This window comes from Pteronotus mesoamericanus, unplaced genomic scaffold (genome assembly GCF_021234165.1).
Source record: "Pteronotus mesoamericanus isolate MK-2021 breed Mesoamerican mustached bat unplaced genomic scaffold, CSHL_Meso_final contig_164, whole genome shotgun sequence".
Lineage (NCBI taxonomy): Eukaryota > Metazoa > Chordata > Mammalia > Chiroptera > Mormoopidae > Pteronotus > Pteronotus mesoamericanus.
Genome location: NW_026555065.1, coordinates 9,044,745 through 9,069,986, shown reverse-complemented (window position 1 = coordinate 9,069,986; position 25,242 = coordinate 9,044,745). Strand labels below are relative to the sequence as shown.

Here is a 25,242-nt window from a genome sequence, read left to right as displayed (position 1 = left end):
GGTTGTAGGTCCTTGCTTTTTATAACTTTGAATACTTCTTGCCAGTCTCCTTTAGCCTGCAAAGTTCCTTTTGAGAAGTCAGCTGACAGTCTTACGGAAACTCCTTTGTAGGTAACTCTGCTTTTCTCTTGCTGCTTTTAAGACTCTCTCATTATCTTTAATCTTTAGTATTTTAATTATGATATGTCTTGATTGTGGTCCTCTTTGGGTCCAACTTGTTTGGGACTCTATGTTCTTCCTGACCATACAAGGGAAGTTTTCTTTCATTAATTTTTCAAACTTATTTTTCAAATAAGTTTTCAATTTCTTACTCTTCCTCTTCTTCTGGCATCCCTATGATTCAGATGTTGGTATGTTTGGAGATATCCCAGAGGGTCCTTATACTAGCCTTGTTTTTTAAAATTCTTTTTTCTTCTTGCTGTTCTAATTAAATGCTTATTTATTCCTTATGTTCAAAATTGTTGATTTGAATTTCAGCTTCATCCCCTCCACTGTTGGCACTGTTGATTCCCTGTAGATTTTTCTTTATTTCACTTCGTGTAACCTTCATTTCCTCCTGGGTGTTTTATTTTGTTGCTGTACTCAGTGAGTTCTTTGAGTATCCTGATCACCGGTATTTTGAAATCTGCATCTGATAAGTTGGTTATCTCCATTTCATTTAGTTCTTTCTCTGGAGTTTTGTTGCTTTCTCTCAGTTGGGCCATATTTCTTTGTCTCCTCAATTTGGCAGCTTCCCTGTGTGTGTTTTTGTGTATTAGGTAGAGCTGCTTTGATTCCCTGTCTTAGTAGCATGGCCCATCTGGATGAATTTGGCTTCTATTAAATCCTTGGTTGTCGGGCTTCCATGAGCTCAATTTTCTGATGGTTCTGGGTGTTATTTGTTTTGAGGTCTAGTTGTAATTCTTTCTTCGGTGGCGTGAGGAGGTGAAGCGTGTTTACCTGTGCCTCTATCTTGACTGGTAGTCCTCACCACCTTAATTCTGAAATCACATGTACTTGTGCCTTATCATTGTGACTTGTGTTTTCTTGCATTTAATTATGGTGATTCCTTTCTGACAGGCTGCCCTTTGTAAGCTGTACATTGCTGTGCCCATATGTTACTCATTTTTGTGTTCCTTCTTTACTAGTTATCCTCCTGAACTCCAGACAGTGCTTGGTGGCTGATCTTTGATACAGCAGCTTTTGCCCTTGTTAATAATAATAATAATAGAAGATTGAGCGTTTTTTCCTAGAAATAAGCTGTTTCTTTTTTAAAATTATTGTCATCTGCTCTGATAATAGTTATATACTAAAAGTGAGAGACCTCTGAGGCTGTATATTCCTGTAACTGCCATTTGTGGAGAAGGAAAAAACTGCCTGCTAAATATCCCCCGCCCCCTCTTTAGAGAGTCGTTAAAAAGTGCATGTTAAGTACAAAATTAATCTGTGGTGTTAAAGTTAGGAAAATGGTTAGAATTCCTGGTGGGTGAAGTGACCAGAGGAGATTTCTGTGGTGCTGGTTGTCTTAATGTTCTTGATCTTGAAGCTTGGAGTTAGTTATATAGATGCATTCCCTTTGTAAAATTCATTGAGCTATAAACTTAGAATATGTCTGTAATATACTAAAATAAAAACTTAAGTTAAAAATATTAATATTGTTTAATGATATTTTGCACTAGTAAAGCTCTTTTTTTTTCACATTAACTACCTTTCTAAAGAATATGTTCCATTTTGAGTCAGGGTATTTATAACTTTTACATTATCACCATTCGTGTATATACTTTGTATTGACGTAGATGTTTTAATTTCAAGTCCCCTTGTTCAGGAGCTCATAATTTCAGAGATTGAGTAATTTAGATACACTTGGATTAGCTATAGGAAGTTTGATTTTATGTTCTGCTCTGACGCTTCAGCACCTCACACAGTCTTGGCTTGAGTCTTATTGTATGTATCTAAAACTTCCTCAAATGCGCTTGTGCCTGTGGTCTGTTGGTAAGTTCTCATTCTCATTAGAGAAAAGAATAATATGAAGGGAGAAAGAACCATAGGAAAGAGAAGTTATATTCATACGGGTTCGTTATTTATAGTAAGAGACCTAGATGTTCAGAAATATTTAATATAATTAGCACTTTAAAATGTGATACCAAGATAGTCAAAGTCTTTTGGCTTCTAATCCTTTTATCCATTTCTACTGTAATGGATTTTGAAAAAAATGTTTTATTTTAACCAAATATGTTATGTTGCTAAAGGTAGGAAGATATGTAGTAATATCAGTGCTTGGTTAACAAAAAAAGTTTTCAAATAGGCCTATATTCTCTGATCTTTATTTCTAAAAATTGGGTATACAGGTAGAGGTAACAGAGAAAAAAATGTTTTGTAAGAATAGTAATAGCTGTTTTATATCCTGACGAGGAAAAAGCAATCCTTCCTCGTTTTGGTGGAATCTGAGTACTCTGTATTTAAATAGTGTAATAAAACACATTAACAATCATTTTAATACCTAATTGTGTCTTCTAGGCCGTCCTTAAAGTTTCCCATGTCTCAATGGACTCCTGAGTATAGCAAGCTCTATACCTTAAAAGTGGATATGAAGAGTGAGATTCCTTCTGATGCACCAAAGACACAGGAGAGTCTGAAAGGGATCCTCTTGCATCCAGAGCCCATTGGGGCAGCCAAAAGTTTTCCTGCAGGAGTTGAGATGATTAACAGTAAAGTGGGGAATGAATTCTCTCATTTGTGTGATGATTCTCAAAAACAAGAGAAGGACATGAATGGTAACCAACAAGAGCAAGAAAAAAGTGTTGTTGTGAGGAAAAAACGCAAAAGCCAGCAGGCTGGCCCTTCATACATGCAAAATTGTGTTAAAGAGAACCAGGGAATATTAGGATTGAGGCAACACCTAGAAGCACCAAGTGATGAAGACAATGACTCCTCTTTTAGTGATTGTCTTTCTTCTCCTTCATCTAGTTTGCATTTTGGAGATTCTGATACTGTGACTTCAGATGAGGATAAAGGAGTCTCTGTAAGACATTCCCAGGCAATTTTGAGTGCTAAAAGTAGAACTCAGAGTGCACGGTCCCAAAAGTGGCCTCCGACTGAGACAGAATCCGTTTCTGGATTGTTAATGAAAAGACCCTGTTTTCATAGCAGTTCGCTAAGGAGACTTCCATGCAGAAAGAGATTTGTAAAAAATAATTCCTCACAGAGGACACAAAAACAAAAAGAGAGGATATTAATGCAGAGGAAAAAACGAGAAGTGTTAGCCCGAAGAAAATATGCATTGCTCCCCAGTTCTAGTAGTTCCAGTGAAAATGACCTCAGCAGTGAATCCTCTTCCAGCTCATCAACTGAAGGAGAAGATTTGTTTGTTTCTACCAGTGAAAACCACCAAAACAATCCAGCTGTTCCCTCAGGTAAAAATGTTTCTTAAATTGAGTAAAACATGGAAGCTGTTTTATTGTTTTTATGCTTATTTTCTTATACATTTTAGTGATTGTGTTATATTTAAAAGGAATATGAGGCTTTATTAACTTTCATTTTTAAGCCATATAAATAAATGGCCAAATGTGGTCTTACAAAGAACACTATGAATGACTCATGAACATGGACAACAGAGAGATTGACTTTGGGAGAGAGGGTTGGGCTGGGTGGAGGGAAAAAGGGAAAAAAAAATTCAGACAACTGTAATAGAATAAACAAACAAAAAAAAATGTAGTGTTAATCCATGACTCCAATTCTAAGGTACAAATTTTAAAATTTTCTAAAATTTTAAATAGAGAATTTTTTAAAAATTTGTTTTTCTGACAAATTAAGTGAAGCTAGAGGTTTTTCTTTTTTTTAGAAAACCATTTTTATCCTTTTATACATACTAGATTATATTTTACGAGTTGCTCACTCATACAGTTTTTATTCCTGTAGTGCTTTTTAGTATGTTTAACTTTTATGAATTCTTTTTCAGGTAGCTGTGTGATGGATTTCTTTCATAGTCAATCCCAGTAAAAGCAATTGTAGTCACGAAAAAAGACAACTCAATATTATTTTTTCTTAAGTACTCTGTTCTTATTGTTTACTCTTAACTTGTCATGGTCTTTATAACTAAAAATTAATTTCAAGTATTTGAGAGGTATTTTTATTCTAATACTAGAACACAAACATTATTCCTAAGAGTGCTCAGTAGAGCATATTACTAATCAGTTAAAATGGAATTGATAGAGGATTAGCTCAATTGCACTCTCTCCTTCCTCTCAGTAATGTTATATTTAACTAGAATAAGTTTGTGTAGAGGTAGTGTCTGAAGTATACGTTCTTATATATAATTTTTTTTTTACAATTTGTTGTAATTTAAAAGAAGTTGAAGTGAGCTTTCAGTAGTAAAATCTGACCTGAGGTTAAAGATTAATTTTTTTTGTGGAAGTATTAAGGAAATGGAGTATAGGGAGAGCTTTTTAAAAAGCTAAGATTATGGGTTTATTTATTGTTTTAGTTGGTTTGGTTTTTCAAATTATAAGAGAAAGTTTATTTAGAAAGTTACAGAAGTAATAGAGGGAGCAGCTAAACAAGTTACAGAGGCAGAAGAAGGACCCTCGGAGCTTAGGAGAGAGAAAGACAGTGCACCTGTGGGAAAGGAAAGGGGGACAGAAAGGCAGGTGTGCTCCCGAGTGGCAGAGCGCACCAGATTATGGTTTTTTTGTTTTTAATATTTTATTTATTTATTTTTAGAGAAGGGGGAAGGGAGGAAGAAAGAGAGGGAGAGAAACATCAATGTGTGGTTGCCTCTCGCACGTCCCCTGCCTGGCCTGCAACCTCGGGCACATGTCCTGACTGGAAATTGAACTGGTGACTCTTTTTGGTTTGCAGGCCAGCACTCAATCCACCGAGCCACACCAGCCAGGGCTTTTGGTTTTTAATACTGACACACAGTTTTTTTGGTCTTTGCCTGGTGTCCTGCTTGTTAAAAGGAGAGCCTGCTATTCTACTGTGCAAACATGGCATTATTCCCCCTTTTCTCCTTTATGGGTTCCTTCCATTTCCAAGATGCCCTTTCCAAACCCTGAACCAGTAACTTTGTTCTTAATTGTAGTCTTAGCCATGTTCAGTTCATTTTTTTATAACCCACCCAAATATTTGTTTTAAAAAGAGTTCATTGAGCTCACACTACAGCTGAGAGATGGATACAGAAACCATTCCCTAAGGTTTTAAGAAAGAGGGAAGTGAAATAGGAATTGTCTTGCTTAATTGTCACATTTCACATTTTTCTCATTTGGTTAGAATCTGAAGAGTTTGAGGAGAGGGAGTAACAGCTCAGTTTCTCCTGGATATTAATGAGGCAGGGTGGTTAGTGATGTGAGGCAGAAGTTCCAAGGAACTGATGTTGGTAGGAGGCCTGAGAGTAGAGTATATCTAGGTCAATATCAGTGTCTGTTTCTAGGAAGAAAGAAGTCATAAAGTCTCAGGTATTTAAGATAAATGAAAACTCAATAGTTCATTTTTAAATCTTGTTTAATAGTCATTTTAGCATATAGTGTTTTACTGTCTTTCTTAGAATAATTACTTTACTTAAACTCCATTATTTTCAGACATTATCCTTTAATGTTTGTCTCTGAAAAACAAATTCAAAAGTTAAAACCAAGGACTCCTGATATTTTCTGGTTTCTAGACCAGTGTTTTATTTTAAATAAATTTTTATTATCTTTATTTTTATTTTTTAAGATTTTATTGATTTTTAGAGAGGGGGAAGGGAGGGGAAAGAGAGGGAGAAAAACATCAATGCGTGGTTGCCTCTTGTGTGCTCCCTACTGGGACCTGGCCTGCAGCCCAGGCATGTTCCCTGTCTGGTAATCGAACCTGCGGCTCTGGTTTGGAGGCCAGCACTCAATCCACTGAGCCACACCAGCCAAGGGCTGAATTAATTTTTTTTAAATAATGATTTAATCGCATTCAAATGGTGTGGAGATTTTTAAAAAAAACAAGAAAAGTATAAAATAAGAAGATTTTGAACTTCTGTTCAAGAAGACAGCATAGGCAGACATGGCTCACCTCTTCGTCCAACCTCATCAGAATTACAACTAAAATGTAGAACAACCATCACTCAGAACCATCAGAAGGTGAGTTGAATGGAAGTCTGACAACTATGGAATTAAAGAAACCACATCCATCCAGACTGGTAGAAGGGGCACAGATGCAGAACAGGCTGGACCCACATCCACTTGTGGTAGATAAAATTTGGGAGCGGTATCTCGGGAGCAAGAGGTCCCAGCCCCACACCAGGCCCACCAGCGCAGGGTTCCAGTGCCAGGTATATAAGTCCCCACAACTTCTGGCTGTAAAAACTGGCAGGGATTAGGTCAGTGGAAGAAACTACTGGAGTCCCGAGTAGGTCCTCTTAAAGAACCCCTACTTGGACTCACACGTATTCAGATTCACCCCCTCTGAGCTTCATTACGAGGGTGGCAGCTTGGAAGGCACCAGTGTCATGCTGGGAGAGACTGAGGTGTCTGGCGTCAAGGGGAGCAGAGGCCATTGTATTCAGGCCCTCACCCCACAGAGCCACAGAGCCAGCAAGCTGGTGCCATCGGTGAGACTCCATCAACCTGGCTAACCCACATTGGAGATCTCCAGAGACTCTGCCCCATCCATCTTACAGGCCCATCCAAGCTACTTTTCCATATGAATGGCTAGTTTTGGCCCATGCTGCACAACGTCCTAAATCTTTTCACACATGTAACAGCTGGCCTCAGTGAGCCCCAGCACTGTTTCAAGTAGCTGCTAGCTTAGATTCATAGCTTGGCTTCCCCTGGGAATCTCCAAGCCCAGCACAAATAGCAGGCATCTCAGATTGCTTTATAGCTCAGGCAAGGTGGCCCTGGGCAAAACACATATGGGGGCTGACCTTGGTCTGCACGATATGGGAAACCCCAGGGCCAGCACACGCAGTGGACAGCTATAGACCTTTTCGGAGCACCACCACCCTGCCTCTGCACAGCTGATCCTCCATGGAGGGTGGGAATTGGTGATAAGTGGTCACAGCCAATCCTGGCAGCTGACTGGCCTGGGTAAATCCCTCCCATTGATTTAACCAACAGCAACTGAGGCTCAACTGCAAGAGGAGGGTGTACTCAGCCCACACTAAGAGCGCTCCTCGAGTACCCAGCTTGGGTGATAGGGGAGACTGTGCCACTGAACCCTACAGGACACCTACTACATTAGGCCACACTACCAAGACACAGAGTCGGAGCAGCTCTACCAAATACATAGAAACAAACACAGAGAGGCTGCCAAATCAAGGAGACAAAGAAACATGGCCCAAATGAAAGGAGAAGTAGAAACTCCAGAAAATAAGCTAAACGAAATGGAGGTAAGCAATCTATCAGACGCAGAGTTCAAAACAGGTTCAAAACACCGTTTATAAGGACACACAGGGAACTTAGTGAAGATCTCAGCAGCATACAAAAGGTCCAGTCAGAAACAAAGGATACACTAACTGAAGTAAAGAACAAATCACAGGGAAACAACAGTAGATGAAGCCAAAAATCAAATCAGTGATTTGGAACATGAGGAAGAAAAAGAAAAAACGACCAAGGAGAACAAGAAGAAGAAAGAATCCAAAAAAATGAGGAGAGCTCTGGCTGGTGTCGCTCAGTGGATTGAATGCTGGCCTGAGAACTGAAGGGTTGCTGGTTTGTTTCCTAGTCAGGGCACATGCCTAGATTGCAGGCTGGTTCCCAGTTGGGGGCATGCGAGAGGCAACTGATCAATGTGTCTCTTGCACATCTATGTTTCTCTCCCTCTTTCTCCCTCCCTTTGCCACTCCCTAAAAGTAAATAAAATCATTTTTAAAAATATGAGGATAGTATAAGAAGCCTCTGGGACAACTTCAAGAGGTCCAATGTTCACTTCATAGGTGTGCCAGAAGGAGAAGAAAAAGAGAAAGAAATTGGAAATGTATTTGAAAAAATAGTGGAGGAAAACTTCTCTAATTTGGTGAAGGAAAAGGACATGCAAGTCCAGGAAGCACAGAGCGTCCCAACTGTGATGGATGCAAAGAGGCCCACTCCAAGACACATCATAATTAAAATGCTAAATGTTAAAAATAAAGAGAGAATCTTAAAAGTAGCAAGAGAAAAGACAGTCAGTCACCTACAGGGGAGTTCCCATAAGGCCGTCAGCTGATTTCTCAAAAGAAACTTTGCAGGCTAGAAGGGATTGGCAAGAAATATTCAAAGTCATGAAAAGCAGGGACCTACAGTCAAGATTACTCTACCCAGCAAAGCTATCATTTAGTATTGAAGGTCAGATAAAGAGCTTCCCAGTCAAGAAAAAAACTAAAGAAGTTCATCATCACCAAACACTTATTCTATGAAATGTTAAAGGGACTTATTTAAGAAAGAAAGATGATCTAAACTATGAACAATAAAATGGCAAAAATATATCTATTGACAATTGAATGTAAAAGACAAACTAAGCAAATAACAACAGAGACAGAATCATGGATATGGAGAACATTTTGATAGTTGGCAGATGAAGGGGGATGGAGGAATGCGTAAAGAGGTGAGGAGATTAAGAAGTACAAATAGGTAGTTACCAAATAGGCATGGAGATGTAAAGTACCATATAGGAAATCGAGTAGCCAAAGAACTTACACACATGACCCATGGATACGAACAATGGTGTGGGAATTGCCTGAGGGAGTGGGGGGTACTCTGTGGATTAGGGCAAAGTGGGGAAAATCGGGACAATTGTAATAGCATAATCAGATAACTGTAATAGCATAATCAATAAAATATAATTAAAACATAAAAGTTTATTTCAAAATGGGGAAAAAAGTTTACCTCTATTTCTTAGGTCCCAGTCTTATTACCCAGAGGTAATCAATTAGCAGTTTATCTCCTGAATTTACAAAACACCCATTTTAGAAAAACGGTGATTGTTTAATCAGTAGAAAAAGAGTGGCTGAGTTATTTATATAAATTTTAGTTACACAGTCTTCCTGTCCATGAAAAAATTACATAAACTGAATTTTAATGCATTAGCTACCTTTGTATCATTTATCATCGGAACTTCAAAAATGTTATACTTTTATTTGACTTTGTTTAACTATATAAAAGATGTTTAATAACGTTGGGTTATTTTTTATAGGCCTTTAAAGAAATTTCATGGCCTTAGCTGGTGTGGCTAAGTGGATTGAGTGCTGGCCTGCAAACAGAAAGGTTGCTGGTTCAATTCCCAGTGAGGGCACATGCTTGGGTAGTGGGCCAGGTCCCCATTTAGGGGCATGGGATAAGCAACATCGCACATTGATGTTTCTCTCCTTCTCTTTCTCCTTCCCTTCCCCTTTGTCTAAAGAAGTAACAGTCTTTTGAAAAAACAAAGACATTTTATGCATACATATACATGGAGAGAAATCACTAATAAAGTTGATGCGTAGATACAGATTTTCTCCATTGCAGAATGGTGATGTCCAGTTGTTGAGTTAAAATAAGGGAAGTTTTAAAATACAACTCATGGTTTTTTATTTTTATATATAATACTTTTAGTTTTCAATATATGATTCCCTTTGTACTACTATCTTAAGCTGCATCATGTACATGATTATGAAGCAAGAATCAAAAGGTAATTTGTAAATTGACTCTAGAATATTATTTTAAATAGCTACTTGAGTGTTGCTATTTTGTTTTCTCTGCTATAATATATATTTATGATGTTAAAAAATATATCCTACCTCAGTATGTCTATGTGTGTAACCTTTAGAACTTAGAAACTACTTCAAAAATTTACATATCTCATAATTGTTAAATCTTATTTTTTTCTACTTAATTGATACAATGATTTGCATACATCCTAAAATATAAATATATTTTGAAATACTGAAAAATAATTTTGTCCAAATCAGATCATCTTTCATCGCCTCTATGGTTATCAGTGCCTTCTTTGTTTTCTTTTCTGGAGTATCAAAATATGTTTTAAATCCTTGTCATGGGCTTGTACCTCCTCCAGATATGGGCCAGCTTTTGAAGTAGTGCAGATGTCTGATGATGTAGAGATGTGTTAAAGGTGACACCAAGGAATAGTACCTTGGGTGAAGGAATGTAGACTACATAAATTTCAGTGACGAGTGTTGAACAATTTGTTATTGTGGTGAGTTGGATAAAAATGAATATAAAGTATTAATGTAATACTTCCATACTGGTAGAAAATACGATGCAAAAAAGGAGCTTACTTACAAAAGCAACAAGAAGGATGAAGTGTCTTTGAATAATCTTAATAGAAGTATATTTGGCCTCTCAATAAAATTATATAGCTTTATAGAGAGTTGCGTTTGTAATCAAATCAAACCCTGTAGGTTTTCTAGGAATTTATAAATGATGATTATGATAAATGACAAGATATATTCTTGGGTGAGAAAAATAAATACATATTTTATGTAAAATACATATTTACATATAAGATAAATATATATGCTAAACATGTTCTGGCTTAATTAGTGTTGCTTAATGCCACTCCAGTCTCAACCTCAGAAGGTGTTCTTTCTCGTTGATTTTATAACCGTGAACAATAATTAGAAAAACTTTAATCTACTAGGTATCAAAATGGAATTATTTTAGTCTTTTCAACTAATAATGTTGGGACGATTGCAGGTTCACATGCAAGAAAGATGAATTTAGACCTTTTATGTCTTGTCAGACACAAAAGTTAAAATGGATCATAAAGTAAATGTAAAAGCTGAACAGTACAACTTCTAGGATCAACAGGAGAAATTCTCAGTGATCTTTGGTTAGGCAGAGATTTCTTAAATATGTCACCAAAAGCATGATTCATAAAAAAAAATGCTGATTTGGAATTCATCAAAATTAAGGGCTACTTTAACAACACCATTAAGAAAATAAAAAGACATGCTACTGACTGAGAGAAATTATTTACAAATAACATATCTGATAAAAGACTTGTATTTCAAATACATAGAGAACTCTTACAGCTCAACAGTAAAACCAAAGTCCAAGTTAAACATGGGCAAAAGTTTTGAATACATATTTCATCGAAGTGGCTAATAAGCACTTGAAAAAATGCTTAACATCATTCATTATTATAGAAATCAAAACCACAATGAGGTACCAGTATAAATCCACTAGACCAGCTATAATAAAAAAAAGACAATGCCAGTTATTGATGAGGCTGTGGAGACACTGAAGCCCTCACTTTCCTGATGGGAATGTAAAATTGTACAGCCACTTAAGAAAATAATTTGGCATTTCTTTAGAAAGTTAAACAAATCTAGCATAGTATGTAGAAATTACATTTTTAAGTATCCAAGAGAAAAGAAAGTACATGAATATACAAAAACTTATAGACAAATGTTTATAGAAGCTTTTCTGTAAAATAGACAAATGTGAGAAAAATCCAGGTGTCTATCAACAGAAGAATGGATAAGCAAATTGTATATTCCTATGATAGGATAGTACTCAGCAATAAAAAAAGAATGAGCTATTGATAAAGCAACGTGGATAGATCTCAAAGTAAGTACACTGCGTGAAAGAAGCCAAACACAAAAGTGTATGTAATATACGACTCCACTTCTTTAGAACTCCTGAAGATACAAACCAATCCATGAGGACAGAAAATAGGTCAGTCGTTGTAGGGGTAGATTGAGGGATGATGACTGACTGAAAGAGGGCATGCAGGATTTTTTTTAGGGTGTTGGAAATGTTCTAAAACTGGATTGAGGTGATGGTTATGTGCTATAAATTTACTAAAATCAGTGAAATGTACGCTTAAAATGGGTGTAATTTTAGCTCTCAGTATTCTTATTATGAGAAAATTCTTAATACAAACATGATTTGTTGTTTACCAGTTTATAGTTTATTGGTTGACTTTTACATTGACAGGTGATAGTAATGAAAAAAGAGAAATATTTATGTAAATTTAGCACCAGATTTGTGGAAAAATACAGCAAGAGAAATGAAGCATTTCTTTTACTATCTTAATTTTTTTAAGTATACAGTTCAGTAATGTTAAATGTATTCACTTTGTTGTGAAGTAGAAATCCAGAACTTTTTCATCTTGCAATGTGAAAAGAAAACTTCATACCCATCACACAACTTTCCTTTTCCCCTTCCCCTCAGCCCTGGTAACCACCATTCTTCTTTCTTCCTCTATGAATCTGTGGAACTGTGCAAGGGGGGGTGTGTGGGGGTGTGTGCGTGTGAGAGAGACAGACAGACAGACAGACTCTGGGTTATTTCACTTAGCATAGTGCCCTTAAGGTTCATTTATGCTGCAGCATGTGATGGTATTTCCCTCATTTTTAGGTCCAAATAATATTCTGTTCTGTGTATATACCACATTTTGTTTATCCATTCATCCACTGATGAACATTTAGATTGCTTTCACCTCTTGATTATGTGTGTACTAATCTCTCTCTGAGAAAAAAATGTGAATTCAAAGTATGAAAGCAATACTTCACAAAAGTTGTTTTAAGAATAGAATTACCTGAAAAAAGACTCTAGGTCAAAGGGGATTAATAGATGGCTTCAAAATGTAACCTAAAGCATGTAAGAATATTTAAGGGAGGTATCAAAATTTAATGGGGGAAAAGAAAGGATTTTTCAAGAAATGGTTTGATAATAACTAGTTAGTCAGGGAGGGAGAGGGCCAGATTCTATTTATAATCTTATCTAATACCATAAACAAAAATTATTTTTATTTATTTTGTGGAGTGATTATTTTAAATTTATTGAGTCAACATTGGTTACTAAGATCATATATGCTTCAAGTATACATTTCTGTGATACTAGATCTGTATATTTCACTGTGTGCACACCAGCCAAAGTCAAATCATCTTTCATCACCATATATTAGATGCCCCCCTCCCCTCCCCACCGCTTTGCCTCTGGCAACCACTACATTGCAGTGTCCATGAGTTTTAGTTTTATGTCCCACATATGCGTGAAATCATATGGTTCGTAACTTTTTCTGACTGACCTATTTCACTTAGTATGTTCTCAAGGTCCATCCATGTTGTCACAAATGGCAGTATTTTGTCATTTCTTATGGCTGAGTAGTATTCCATTGAAAAATTAGTTTTAGATAAAGTAAATAATTAAGGAAACACATTGAACCAAATATAATATGTATCCATTCTCCAAATAAGGAAGCATTCTCCAAACGGAGAATAATTTAGGAGAAAATGTACAAAAATTACAGTTTTTATAGCACAAAATTAAAAAACTAATATGTACATTTCTTAAAAGAATGTCACATAAAAATATAACCTGGGAAGAAACATATAGCAAATGTATATTGTAGATATTAAAAAGTAAATATAGAATGTGAATAACATATAGGGTCTTAAATCAGTACCTTTAGATGTAACAGTGATAATATCTCTGTAATATACAAATTCATATGGAGACCACTAAGTTTTTAAAGAACAAAAGTTATAAAGGAAGAAATAAATATCTGAAGACATACAGATCAAGAGAGTAAGTACTTGTACTGTTTTCACTATGTGTGTTTAACTTTTTAAAAAACATTTCATTTTGACTGATAGAACTTATACTTTTGTAATGAATTTTGTAGTCTTCTTGTCAAAGTAAAAATTTTTGTATGTCAATTAGCTGACAGGATGGTGCCCTTTAAATGTTTTTTCTTTTTGTTCCCAGGAAGTATCGATGAAGATGTTGTGGTAATAGAAGCTTCTTCCACTCCCCAGGTTGCTGCCAATGAAGAAATTAATGTTACCTCAACTGATAGTGAAGTGGAGATTGTAACAGTTGGAGAAAGCTATCGGTAAGATTTTAATTGCTAGTTTGTTTACTTGAAATTTTAAATAGAAATACTTAAACATATTTGTGCTGCAGATACTTGCATCTTTCCTTTGTCTTTTTTTTTTTTTTTTTTTTTTTTGGAGACCTAGTTTGAGTATGTATGTAGCAGATTAGTGGTATTCAAACCAGGCTACATTAGACTCACCTGGGAGGCCATAAAATAAAGATATTTTGTTGCCTGGATTGTGTCCCGGACCAACTGAACCAGAATCTTAGGGGACAATATTTTTTTCAGCACCCCAAATGTACAGTGAAAGTTAAGAGTCAGTGCTCTAGGAAAACAGTATTTTACTTAATGTTCTACAAAATAGAGTTTGTTTTATGATTCAGAGGTTTCATGAACTCCTTTGAAATTTAGATGTGAATAATACATAAATATTGGGGATGATACTAAAAAGCAAAACAAAAATTAAGAAATATTCATAAAGTATTTCTTTTTTGTTAATCTACTTTTTTCAAGATCTCATTGATACTAGTGAAGTTTGTGGTGTTCTATCAGAGCAACATAGTATAGAACAGTTAAAAAAATTTTTTGTCCACTCAGTAATTTCATCTAAGCTCTGTTCTAATAAATGATTGAAAAATTCTTATATGTTTTGATAAATAATTGGAAATGACTTTGCCCTTTTGAGCATCACTCCCTCCACCCCCGAGAAAGAGAAAAATCATAACACTATATTACTATATTATACATTGTATTTAACTTGTGTTTTAGATGATTACAAATATTGCTAAGAGAAGCAGTGAAATGCTTCTCTGTTCCATTTGATGCACCAAACCTATGGATGACTCTTAATTTTTGTGTTGGGTTAATTTGGAAACATACTTGCTCATTGTATTTTAATTTTCGGTGTTATTGATTAAAAAGAAAACTTTCCTATTTCAGAAGCATGTTCAAAACATACTTAGAATGTGCATCACCACTGGCCACTTTCCCATTGGAGTGCTACCTCTAATTTTTTAAAATTGATTTTAGAGAGAGAGAGAGATAAAGAAAGAAAGAAAGAAAGAAACACCATTTTGCTGTTCCACTTATTTATACACTTGTTGGTTGCTTCTTGTGTACGCCCAGACCGAGATCAAACCTGCAATCTTGGCGTATCAGTACGGCACTCTAACCAACTGAGCTCCACATCCAGGGCCAAGGGAGTGCTACTTCTAATGGCATGGAAGAGAACATTATATATCGTTGTTTGTTTTAAGTTCTGAATGATTTTCCCAGACTCTGAGGAAAATTTACACTCCATGGTATGTGCCACAGTCGCCCTGTTGACTCTGCATAGTGCTTAGTATGACACTGACTCAGTTTGTGTGAGCTACAAGGATTGCTAAAATCAACAACCTGTTTCTCCTTGTGGAACTGGAGATCTTTCTTGTCACGGAAACACTTAATGTTCAAGCAGATGTATTTAGCATAATAATGGACAGTGATCTTTGAAAAGACAGGCAATGCTCATGACTCATACTTATTTTCCTTATTGTTATGTAGAGTATTAACTTTGTCACTGCCTAGCTGGCTCTTGGCCCTTTCTCTTAAGAGAGAATGCATCTGTGTCACAGATTCTTTTGTGTCAGTGTTTAACCGTTGCCACATATGTCACCAGTTCTTCGCACTTCAGGTTTTGTGCTGGTGTTCCACTCATCAAACTGGGAGATTTCTGCAGCTGTTAACAGCTTCCCAGAAATAGACTACACAGTCTCATCAGAGTCTTGGTTTCTCAAGAATTTTAAATGGTGATCTCTCACCTCACCCAAAACCATTTCATCCCCAGATATTTGTTTACTATCATGCTTTAGCCTATACAGTTCTTCTGGGAATGTGATGTCCTTTTGTTACTGTGTCTCAGGAATTAATCTTTACATTCCTTCTACTTCAGTGTTTCACTGTTTAAACTTTTTCTAAACTCTTAGGTTCTATAGTTGCTGAGGCCATTTTCAGCCTGGTTTGAACTTTGGGGTTCATTTCTGAATGGTTGAATTTGTACCCCTGATGATTACATATTAATGAATTTGGTTCACCCTTTCTATACATGCTAACAATAGCTTATAAGCAGTATTACAGTCTTATATTCAGCTTGGGCAGGAAAAAAACCTGACTTTATAAGCCCCACCTTTGTAAAGCATTTATTTTTCTCCTGGAGCCCTAGGATTGCATAGTCTTATATTTTAGCCCTCTGTACCCTCAGTCATTCAAAAATTACAGTGAATCCTTAAAAAATGTTTAAATTAAATGCATACCTGTAAGAAATTCAGTGCAGTACAGTATATGACACACATGTAATTTAAAGATGACAAATGTGTTAGGTGTTGAGGGACTGTGGTTACATACTGTAAAAGCATAGAGCAGCTCAAACAAGGGATGTTTCTTAAGGCTACAAACTGCAGATGCTCCTTGACTTAACAATAAAGTTGAAAAAACCATAAATACCATAAATTGGAAATGCATTTAAATAATATTATACACCAATTTTACCTCAAAATAATCTGGAAAAGAAAATGTTTTTAATACATTTAAGCTACTAAACATCATAGCTTAGCCTGGGCTACCTTAAATGTGGTCAGAACACTACGTTAGCCTACAGTTGGGCAAATTTGTCAGTGAATATACACTGAAGGCACTGTAGAATATTCATTATTTACTCTCATGGTCAGGTGGCTGATTGGGAGCTGCGGCTTGCTGCCACTTCCCAGCTTCATAAGAGAGATACCACATGTTGCTAATCCAGGAAAAGATCAAAATTCAAAGTTCGAAGTACTGTTTTTACTGAATGCATATTGCCTTCAAACCATAGTAAAGTGGAAAATTCCTAAATCGAACCATTAAGTCAGGGTCCATCTATAATAAACAAGCTACAACTATCCTTACTCTTCTGATCCTAGGAAATCCCTCTGGTGCCTTGACTCTTTTTTAGATCAGTACCAGAAAGTTAGCTGGGTTTAGGACACCCCAAGCCACGTTTTGCCAATTCAGTCTTGACTAAACATGCAAGATCATGTGGATGCTATTAAATGTTAGAGTGTTGATATTGTTGTTACTTTGCCTACGGTGAATAATTTTAGGTATTTACATGAAATGTAAATAATTGGTGATAGCCCACGTGAGTATGCAAACCTTTGAAAAGAGAGCAGCATTCTTGAAACTGAATCCTGTATTTTACAGCAATTGGTGCAAAATGACAACTTACATTTTTCATATTCTTAGGTCAGTTGGCTGGAGAACATTTTATTCAGAAGATGTTTATTGAGTGCCAGTCAAACATTGTGTTAGTCATAATTTTTAATTCTCTGACCATTATTTCTTTGCAGAAGTCTTGCATGAAGTATATCACAAATTACTTTGTGAGAAAGTCTTACTATTTCTTAGGTAACTAAAATTTTTGTGATTTTATATTTACTAATTTAATATTGATATCATTTAAGGTCTCGTTCAACCCTTGGACACTCCAGATCTCACTGGAGCCAAGGTTCAAGTTCTCATACAAGTCGGCCACAGGAGCCACGGAACCGCAGTAGGGTTTCTACTGTGATACAGCCCTTGAGGCAGAATGCAGCAGAAGTGGTGGACCTTACCGTTGATGAAGATGGTAAGGTGGAGTAGTAACATGTAGAATTATGAAGAGAACGTGTTAAAATATCTTACTATGCTAGAAACTCCTACTGCTACTTAATGGTAGTATACAGGGTCTGACACAAATAATGCCCCTTTTTTATTACAAAATCGTAAGCATGTAATTCTGTAGTATAACAATATCACATTCCAGTACACCATATGACATTTTAGGTGAAATGTTCAAATTAAAACTATAAATTATTACACCCATATTATTACCCTACCAATCACACTCAAGCAGGCCTTACTTCTGCCGGACCCTGTATTATTAAAGTACAGGGAAGTTGTCAGATTTTCTAATCTTATCTTTCAATTGCTATAATAGCCTATGTTATTATATAGTAAATTGTATCTAAAATTTTTTTCTAGTTATTGTTTCATTGCTTGGTAGTTATTTTCTTAGGGGAAAAGTAATTTACAAGTTATAGTTTGGTCTGTCCTCAGACTTACCTATTACTTTCATTTATAATATTATTTTCATACTTTAACTTTTGCTATGAAAAATAGAAATGGCACTTTAGAAATACAGACAGCAGAGCTCTGACTGGTATGGCTCAGTTGGGTATCATACTGCAAAGCAAAAGATCATCAGTTCAGTTCCTGGTTAGGGCATATATCTGGTTTGTGAGTTTGGTCCCCAGTTGGGGTGTGTGAGAGGTGACCAATCGATTTTTCTCTCACATTGATGTTTCTCTCCCTCTCTTCCTCCTACTTTCTTCCTAGTTTCTTTCAGTGGAAAGCTTCTGTCTTATGAAAAATAAACCCCAAACTTAAGTATAATAGTTAGGCCAATGGTTCTTCAGTGGCTGTCATTTTATGACCCTGGAGATATTTATCAATATCTACAGACATTTTTGGTTCTCACAGTTGAGGGAGATTGCTACTAACCTTTAGTGGGTAGGGGCCACAGATGCTGCTCAACATTCTACATTGCATAGGACAGCCCACCTTCTATCCCTCCTCTCACCCTCAACAAAGAATTATCCAGCTAAAGATGTCAATACTGTCAAGGCTGAGAAACTGATATAAACCATTTGCAAATAAACAGAGGTTCCTCCCTTTGTTTTTTAGGTATAGGCAAATACATTTGTTTAAGCACTCGAAGTACAATGCTGCATATAGACCAACAGGCACTATTTGTATTTCAGGAGTCAGCCTTCCACACTGTGTTGTATAAAATAGTTCTCCTCTGTTCTAGATCACATTAGGAGAGTTGTTTTTCAGATCTAGTTGTTAAGACTATGCTTTGGTCAGATTTATTCTCAGTGTTTATTTTTAAACAACTCTTTCAATACCAGAGTCTAAAATATTCGTATTTTAGACTCAGAGTCGTTAAATTCTACCTGAATTTTTTTTTCATATTCCACTACAAAAACTTTAAATTTTTATTAGAAAGTACAGCTTAGTCCTGGCTGGTATGGCTCAGTGGATTGAGCACCAGCCTGCAAACTGAAAGGCCACTACTGGTTCAATTCCCAGTCAGCACATGCCTCAGTTAGAGACCAGGTCACCAGTTGGGGGCATGCAAGAGGCAACCAATTGCACACCGACGTTTCTCTCCCTCTCTTCTTCCTTCCTTCCTCTCTCTCTAAAAATAAATAAATAAAATATTTTAAAAAAAGAAAGTACTCCTGAATATTAATATTTGCAGAAAATTTTATGGAAAACATACAAAAATGCATGTAAGAAAGATTAAAATATATTAAATATGATAGTGTTTACTGTTTACTGTATGTAAAGCACTGTATGAAGTTCTTGATATATGTGATCTCAATCATCCTAACAACAGTTCTATGAAGAAAATTCTGTACTTCCCTAGTTCTGTAAGTGAGGAAATGGAGAGTGATTAAGTAACTTATCTAGGAGCATACTGTCAGTGGTGAAAACAGAACTGCTTTCCGAGCTTCTGACTCTGGAAACCATACCATACCAGAGAAAGTGCTATTTGTACCTGTTCTGACAGCCTGTAACAATGTGTATGAACATAGCAGGGAGACCTACTTTTCTCTCCCCTCTCCTCCCCTCTCTTTTCTTAAGATAGATCGGAAAACTCACATAGTTATTACTCAAGAAACTAGGTAAATTGCCTGAATTATTGGAATATGATTACTAGGTGTCAGAATTTTTTAAATGCAGTAATCATATGTTAGTAACATATCTTTTAAATGTTGCAGTTTAGACTTATGAAAGCTTTTTTTACTACATATTTTACTTATTAGAGAATTTATATTTTTAAAGTTTGCTTTAACAATTATCTTAAAAATGGTAGTTTGAGTTAACATATAACCTACTACCTAATTTGTCTTGAAATTCTGTAATAAACATTTTGTGTTTTGTAGAACCTACTGTAGTACCAACCACTTCTGCAAGAATGGAATCACAAACCACAAGCGCTTCCACTAACAATTCCAATCCATCTACCTCTGAGCAGGCCTCTGATACTACTTCAGCTGTCACTAGTAGCCAACCCTCCACAGTGTCAGAGACGTCAGCTACTCTTACAAGCAATAGTATGACTGGTACTTCTATAGGAGGTATGTAAAATATGGGGGGAGGAGGGACTCTTTTTTTCTTACATTTGTTAGAAAAAAGATTGTTGTTTTTAAGCTTTTAGCTATATTATCAAGATTATAGTCTTAGAATAATCATCATATGTGAGCTAAGTAGCCTCAATTAGAATCAGACTATGACTTCACATTTGAGTTTGAGTGCTCTGTGTTACCAGAGGATCATAGCTCAGCTGAAAGAAATTGGGGAGAATTAAATGGCTGATACAAAAAATACTAGCAACAAAAGAAAAAATAAGTAAATTGAACTTTATCAAAATTTAAAACCTTATGTACATCAAAGGACATCAAAAAAGTGAAAAGACAACTTACAGAATGGGAGAAAATATTTGAAAATCATACAGTTGGTAGGGGTCTGGCATCCAGAATATATAAAGAACATTCACACCTTGCCAAAAAAAAGTAAAACAACTCTGTTTAAAAATGGGCCTTGGCTGTTGTAGCTTAGTAGGTTGTAGTGCTGGCCTGTGAACCAAAAGGTCACTGATCCGATTCCCAGTCAGGGCACATGCCTGCGTTGTGGGCCAGGTTTCCAGCTGGGGGTTTGCAAGAGGCAACCGATTGATATTTCTCCTATCACATCGATGTTTCTCTCCTGCTCTTTATCTCTCTCTTCCCCTCTCTCTTAAAAAAAAAAAATAAAAATCTTGAAAAAAATTAAAAATGGGCAAAGGATTTGCATAGATATTCTTCCAAAGAAGATATACAAATGAGTAAAAAAGTACATGAAGACAACATCATTAGTTAGTAGGGAAATGCCAACCAAAACCACAATGAAGTACTACTTTATAACCAATAGGATGTCTATAATTTTTTTTAAAGAATCAAAAATTAACCAGCGTTGACTAGAATGTGGAGAAATTGGAACCCTTATGAATAATTTGGTGGGAATGTAACCTGGGATAACCATTTTGGAAACACTGGCTGTTTCTCAAAAAGTTAAACATAGCTTCCGGTCAAGATGGCAGAGGATGTAAATGCGGTAGTTAACATCCTTCCACAAGCACATCAAAATTACAGCTAAACTACAAAACAGCCATCAGTTAGAACTCCCTGAAATCTAGCTGAACAAAAGACAAAGAAGAAGCTATATTGATACTGGTAGGAGTGGTGGAAACATGGAACAGGCTGGTCCCATACCCACAAGTGGTGGTTAACAATCAAAAGGGTATCTTGGCTGTGGATAGCCCCTCTTAGGAGCGAAGGGTCCCAGCCCCACACCAGGCCTCCCTGCCCGGGGTTCCAGTGCTGGGAAGAGAACTCCCCCAACTTCGGGCTGTGAAAACTGGCTGAGTGAGACGGAGGGCTGCTGGAGTCCCAGGTGTTCCTCTTAAGGGGCATGCATGTGGACTTAGTCAGACCCACTCACTCTGATCTCTCATACTGGCACAGCAGCTCAAAAGACGCCAGGGACATACAGGGAGGAACTGAATGGAGTCTCATGGAGCGACTGAATGGATAACAAAGCAAGACTCGTATATATGCTGTGTACAGGAGACTCACTTCAGATTGAAAGATACACACAGAATGAAAAATACTTGAAAATTATACATTTGATAAGGGCCTAGTATCCAGATCAATATTAAATACCATAGATAATGTTTACTAAGTGTTTACTATATGTAAAGCATTGTACAAAGTGCTTTATATATGTAATCTCAGTTCATCCTAACAACAGTTCTATGAAGAAAACTTTGTATTTTCCTTGTTCTATCAGTGAGGAAATTGAGAGGGATTAAGTAATTTACCCAGGAGCATAGTCAGTGGTGAAATTAGAATTGCTTTTCAGGCATCTTAGTGAAGAAGCCATACTGTACCAGGGAAAGACATACACAGACTGAAAGTAAAGGGATGAAAAGGTATTCCATGAAAATGGAAATTTTTTAAAAAGCTGAGGTGGCAATATTTATACTAGACTCTACAACAAAGACTATGTAACAAAAGACAAAGAAGGACCTAGCGACATCACTTCTGAGTATTTATCCAAAGAAATCCAACACACTAAATCAAAAAGATATATACATCCATATGTTAACTGCAGCATTATTTACAATAGCCAAGATATGGAAGCAACCTAAGTGTCCATCAATAGATGATTGGATAAAAAGAAGATGATTGGATATGACTCATCAATAAAAAAATGAAATCTTGCTATTTGCAACAACATGGATGGACTTAGAGGGTATTGTGCTGAGTGAAATAAATCGGAAAGAGGAAGACAGATGCCAGATGATTTTACTTACATGTGGAATTTAAAAAACAAATGAACAAGCAGGGCGGAAACAGACTTACAGATACAGAAAACATTTTGACAGTTGCCAGATGGGAGGGGGTTGGGTACTAGATTTATTGGAGTGGAGTGATCACTTTGTAAGTTATATAGATGTCTCATCACAGGGTTGTACACCTGAAACTAATACTGTACTTCAACTGTAATTAAAAAATAAAAATTTATTTTAAAGAAAGTTAAATGTAGACTTGCTATATCACCCATCATTCCATTCCTAGGTAAGTACTCAAAAGAATTGAAAATGGTTGGGAGTTTTAAAAAGTTCGGTGATGTCCATTTTCTCAGTTTTTGTTTGTTTGTTTGTTCTTTTGGTGTCATGTCTTAGAAACCATTGCTTAATTCAGGATGACACCAATTTACTCCTATGTTTTAAGAATTTTATAGTTTTGCCTTGACTAGTGTGGCTCGGTTGGAGTGTTGTCTCGTAACTGAAAGGTTGCAGGTTAAATTCCCAGTCAGGGCACGTACCTAGGTTGCAGGTTCCATCCCTGGTCGGGGCATGTGTGGGAGGCAACCAGTCGATGTTTCTCACATTGATGTTTCCCTTTCCCTCTGTCTCTCTCTAAAAGCAAGGCAATACTGTCCGTGGGTGAGAATTTAAAAAATTTCAAAAAAAAAAAGAATTTTATAGTTTTAACTCATTGAGGATGAATTCTTATGTTTTAATTAACAATGATATCTAGTTCTTTCTCCTGTCATTTAGTTATTATTTAATTCTTAAGCACTTTCTTGATGTTGATATTATTCCCATCAGAAATGAAGAAATCTGGAAGGTCAATAATAATCTTTGAGGCAAAGATCTGAATTCCTCTCTCCTGGTAGCTTTATGTACCCTTATTCTTATCTACATTGTATGTGACAGAGTCCCAACATTATTTCAAGAGAGTCTTAAATCGTTCATTCATTCATTTAAGACCCTTGTTCAACCAGATTTCACATTTTATCTCCTAAGTAGCAACTTTACACTGAATGGCCTTCTCATAATATTACTCTAACTATATTGAAAACCACTTTTGGTATAGACTGACTTTTTGTTCCTTTTACGTAGGCTAGGAGAATCTTTTCCAGGCCTGATTGTTCCTCTGTATAAACCTGATAGAAGCACATACAAGATATTCAGGCTACATTAGGAGCACTCAGTTCTGTTGGCTTCATTTTTTTCCCCAAGACTCTACAGAACATCTGTTTCCTTCACACCTTGTTTTTACTTTGCACTTTCTTGCATGTTTCCAGCCTTCAAAAACTTAAGGCATCTAGCTTTGCTCTATCCAGGTTTCTAAATGGGGCTTATAAAAATCATAGAACCAAGCATGTTGAATTTAGGGTATCTAACCTCGGGTTTTTTATAAGTTGCCTTAGTATGATGTATCTTGATCATTACCTTTTCTTCCCCTCAGTGGCTATTCCAAAATTCTCTCGTTTTCCTTAAGACTTATTCCTCCAGGGGAAAGTAAATAAAAAATAAATGGAGGTTCTCAGGCATGAACCTCCATAATTTCCAACCCCTCCAAAAAAACTTTTTTATATTTATACTTATCTTTCTGTCCTAACTCCTAGTCTTTTAACTCTGTCCTGGTTTTTCAGACCCTGTGTGTGCTCTACCTCTTATCCCTTCTAGTGTCCTTGACCATGCTTTAACAGTTATCTTTCCTAAGTCTTCAGCATCTTTATTGGTTTCATTCCCTTGGTACATGCACACTTATATTTGTGTTAAATATATGTACCCTTTGGTGGACCTTCCTCATCTTAACCATATTCTTTTAACTTGCCTCTGATGCCTTTCAAAACAAACATGATGTTAAAACAGTCTGACAGTTTTCTCCTCTACATTCTCCCAGGACTCTGTTCTCATCTATTTTCTCACTGGCCCATCTCATAACGACAGTTGTTTTCACCTACCATCAATATGCTAGTGACCCTCCATTTTGTGTTTCCAGAGCTGTCTTCTTGTTTTGAACTTTCATATCCACTTGCCTCTCGGGCATCTCCTCTGGACCATTCTGCAGTCAGCTTAAAGTCAACATGCCCCAGTCAACCTATCATCTTTCTGACTTCTCCATGTGTTCCTTGCTCTGTGCATACATGAAATCTTATATATTCATTTACTTAACAAATATTTATTGATTACATACTATATCAGGCACTGGTCTAAACACTGGGAAGAAAACATAAATTTTCTGCCCTAAAAGAGCTAATATTCTAATGTATAATAATAGCTAACATCTGTTGAGCTCATAACATGAGTCAATGGTTTATTTATATTAACTGATCTCTGTAATAACCTATGAGGCAGATTCAATTACTCTTTTCATTTTACAGATGAAGTAACTTGCCCAAGGTTATGAGATAGTGGAGCAAGAATTCACTCCTAGGAAGTGTGGCTTGGAGCTTGTACACTTCCTTTATACCAGGATTTCTTAACCTTGTCATTATTGTCTTTGGGTTGGACAGTTCTTTGTGTGGGGGCGCTATCCTGTGTATTATAGAATATTTAGCATTATTCTTGACCTCTACCCACTCAATACCAGTAGCACTACCTCCTCTCCAGTTGTGATAATCAAAAGCATCCCCAGGTGTTGCCACGTTTCCTTGGAGGCAACCTTGCTCTATACTATACTAGAACTCAGTGCTTCATTTATAATACTGATTCATTTGTGTCTTACATTGTCTTCATACTTGATGATAAGCTACTTGAATACCAAAGATCAGGTCTGCCTTTTCTTAGACTTGGCTGCATGCATACATAAATGCCTCTTCTTGGGAGGTTAATTTAAATTTAACAAGTGCTTATTGATTCACCTACATTGTGTAGACATGTTTCTAGCCAGGACTTTAATTTTTCCCATTGTAATTTCAGTGCTTATTGTAGATCCTTTACCATAACATTATGTGTATGAGTTGCCAAATGAATGAATAAATGCAATAAATCAATAAATGAGTACATCTCAGTAGTCCTAGAATTACAGTGAAGGGACT

General features: G+C 36.3%; 1 protein-coding gene across 3 annotated transcripts in view; it reads left to right on the top strand.

The window, feature by feature from the left end:
- The window catches only part of RNF111 (ring finger protein 111), an 82,327-nt gene that overhangs the window by 34,648 nt on the left and 22,437 nt on the right, over positions 1-25,242 (top strand). For all 3 annotated transcript variants that reach the window (XM_054565350.1, XM_054565349.1, XM_054565348.1), the window contains exons 2-5: positions 2,497-3,392; positions 13,635-13,761; positions 17,220-17,383; positions 19,749-19,943. In XM_054565350.1, the coding sequence (XP_054421325.1) occupies positions 2,516-3,392; positions 13,635-13,761; positions 17,220-17,383; positions 19,749-19,943 (1,363 nt within the window). In that variant the 5' untranslated portion in view covers positions 2,497-2,515. The remainder of the gene's footprint in view (positions 1-2,496; positions 3,393-13,634; positions 13,762-17,219; positions 17,384-19,748; positions 19,944-25,242) is intronic.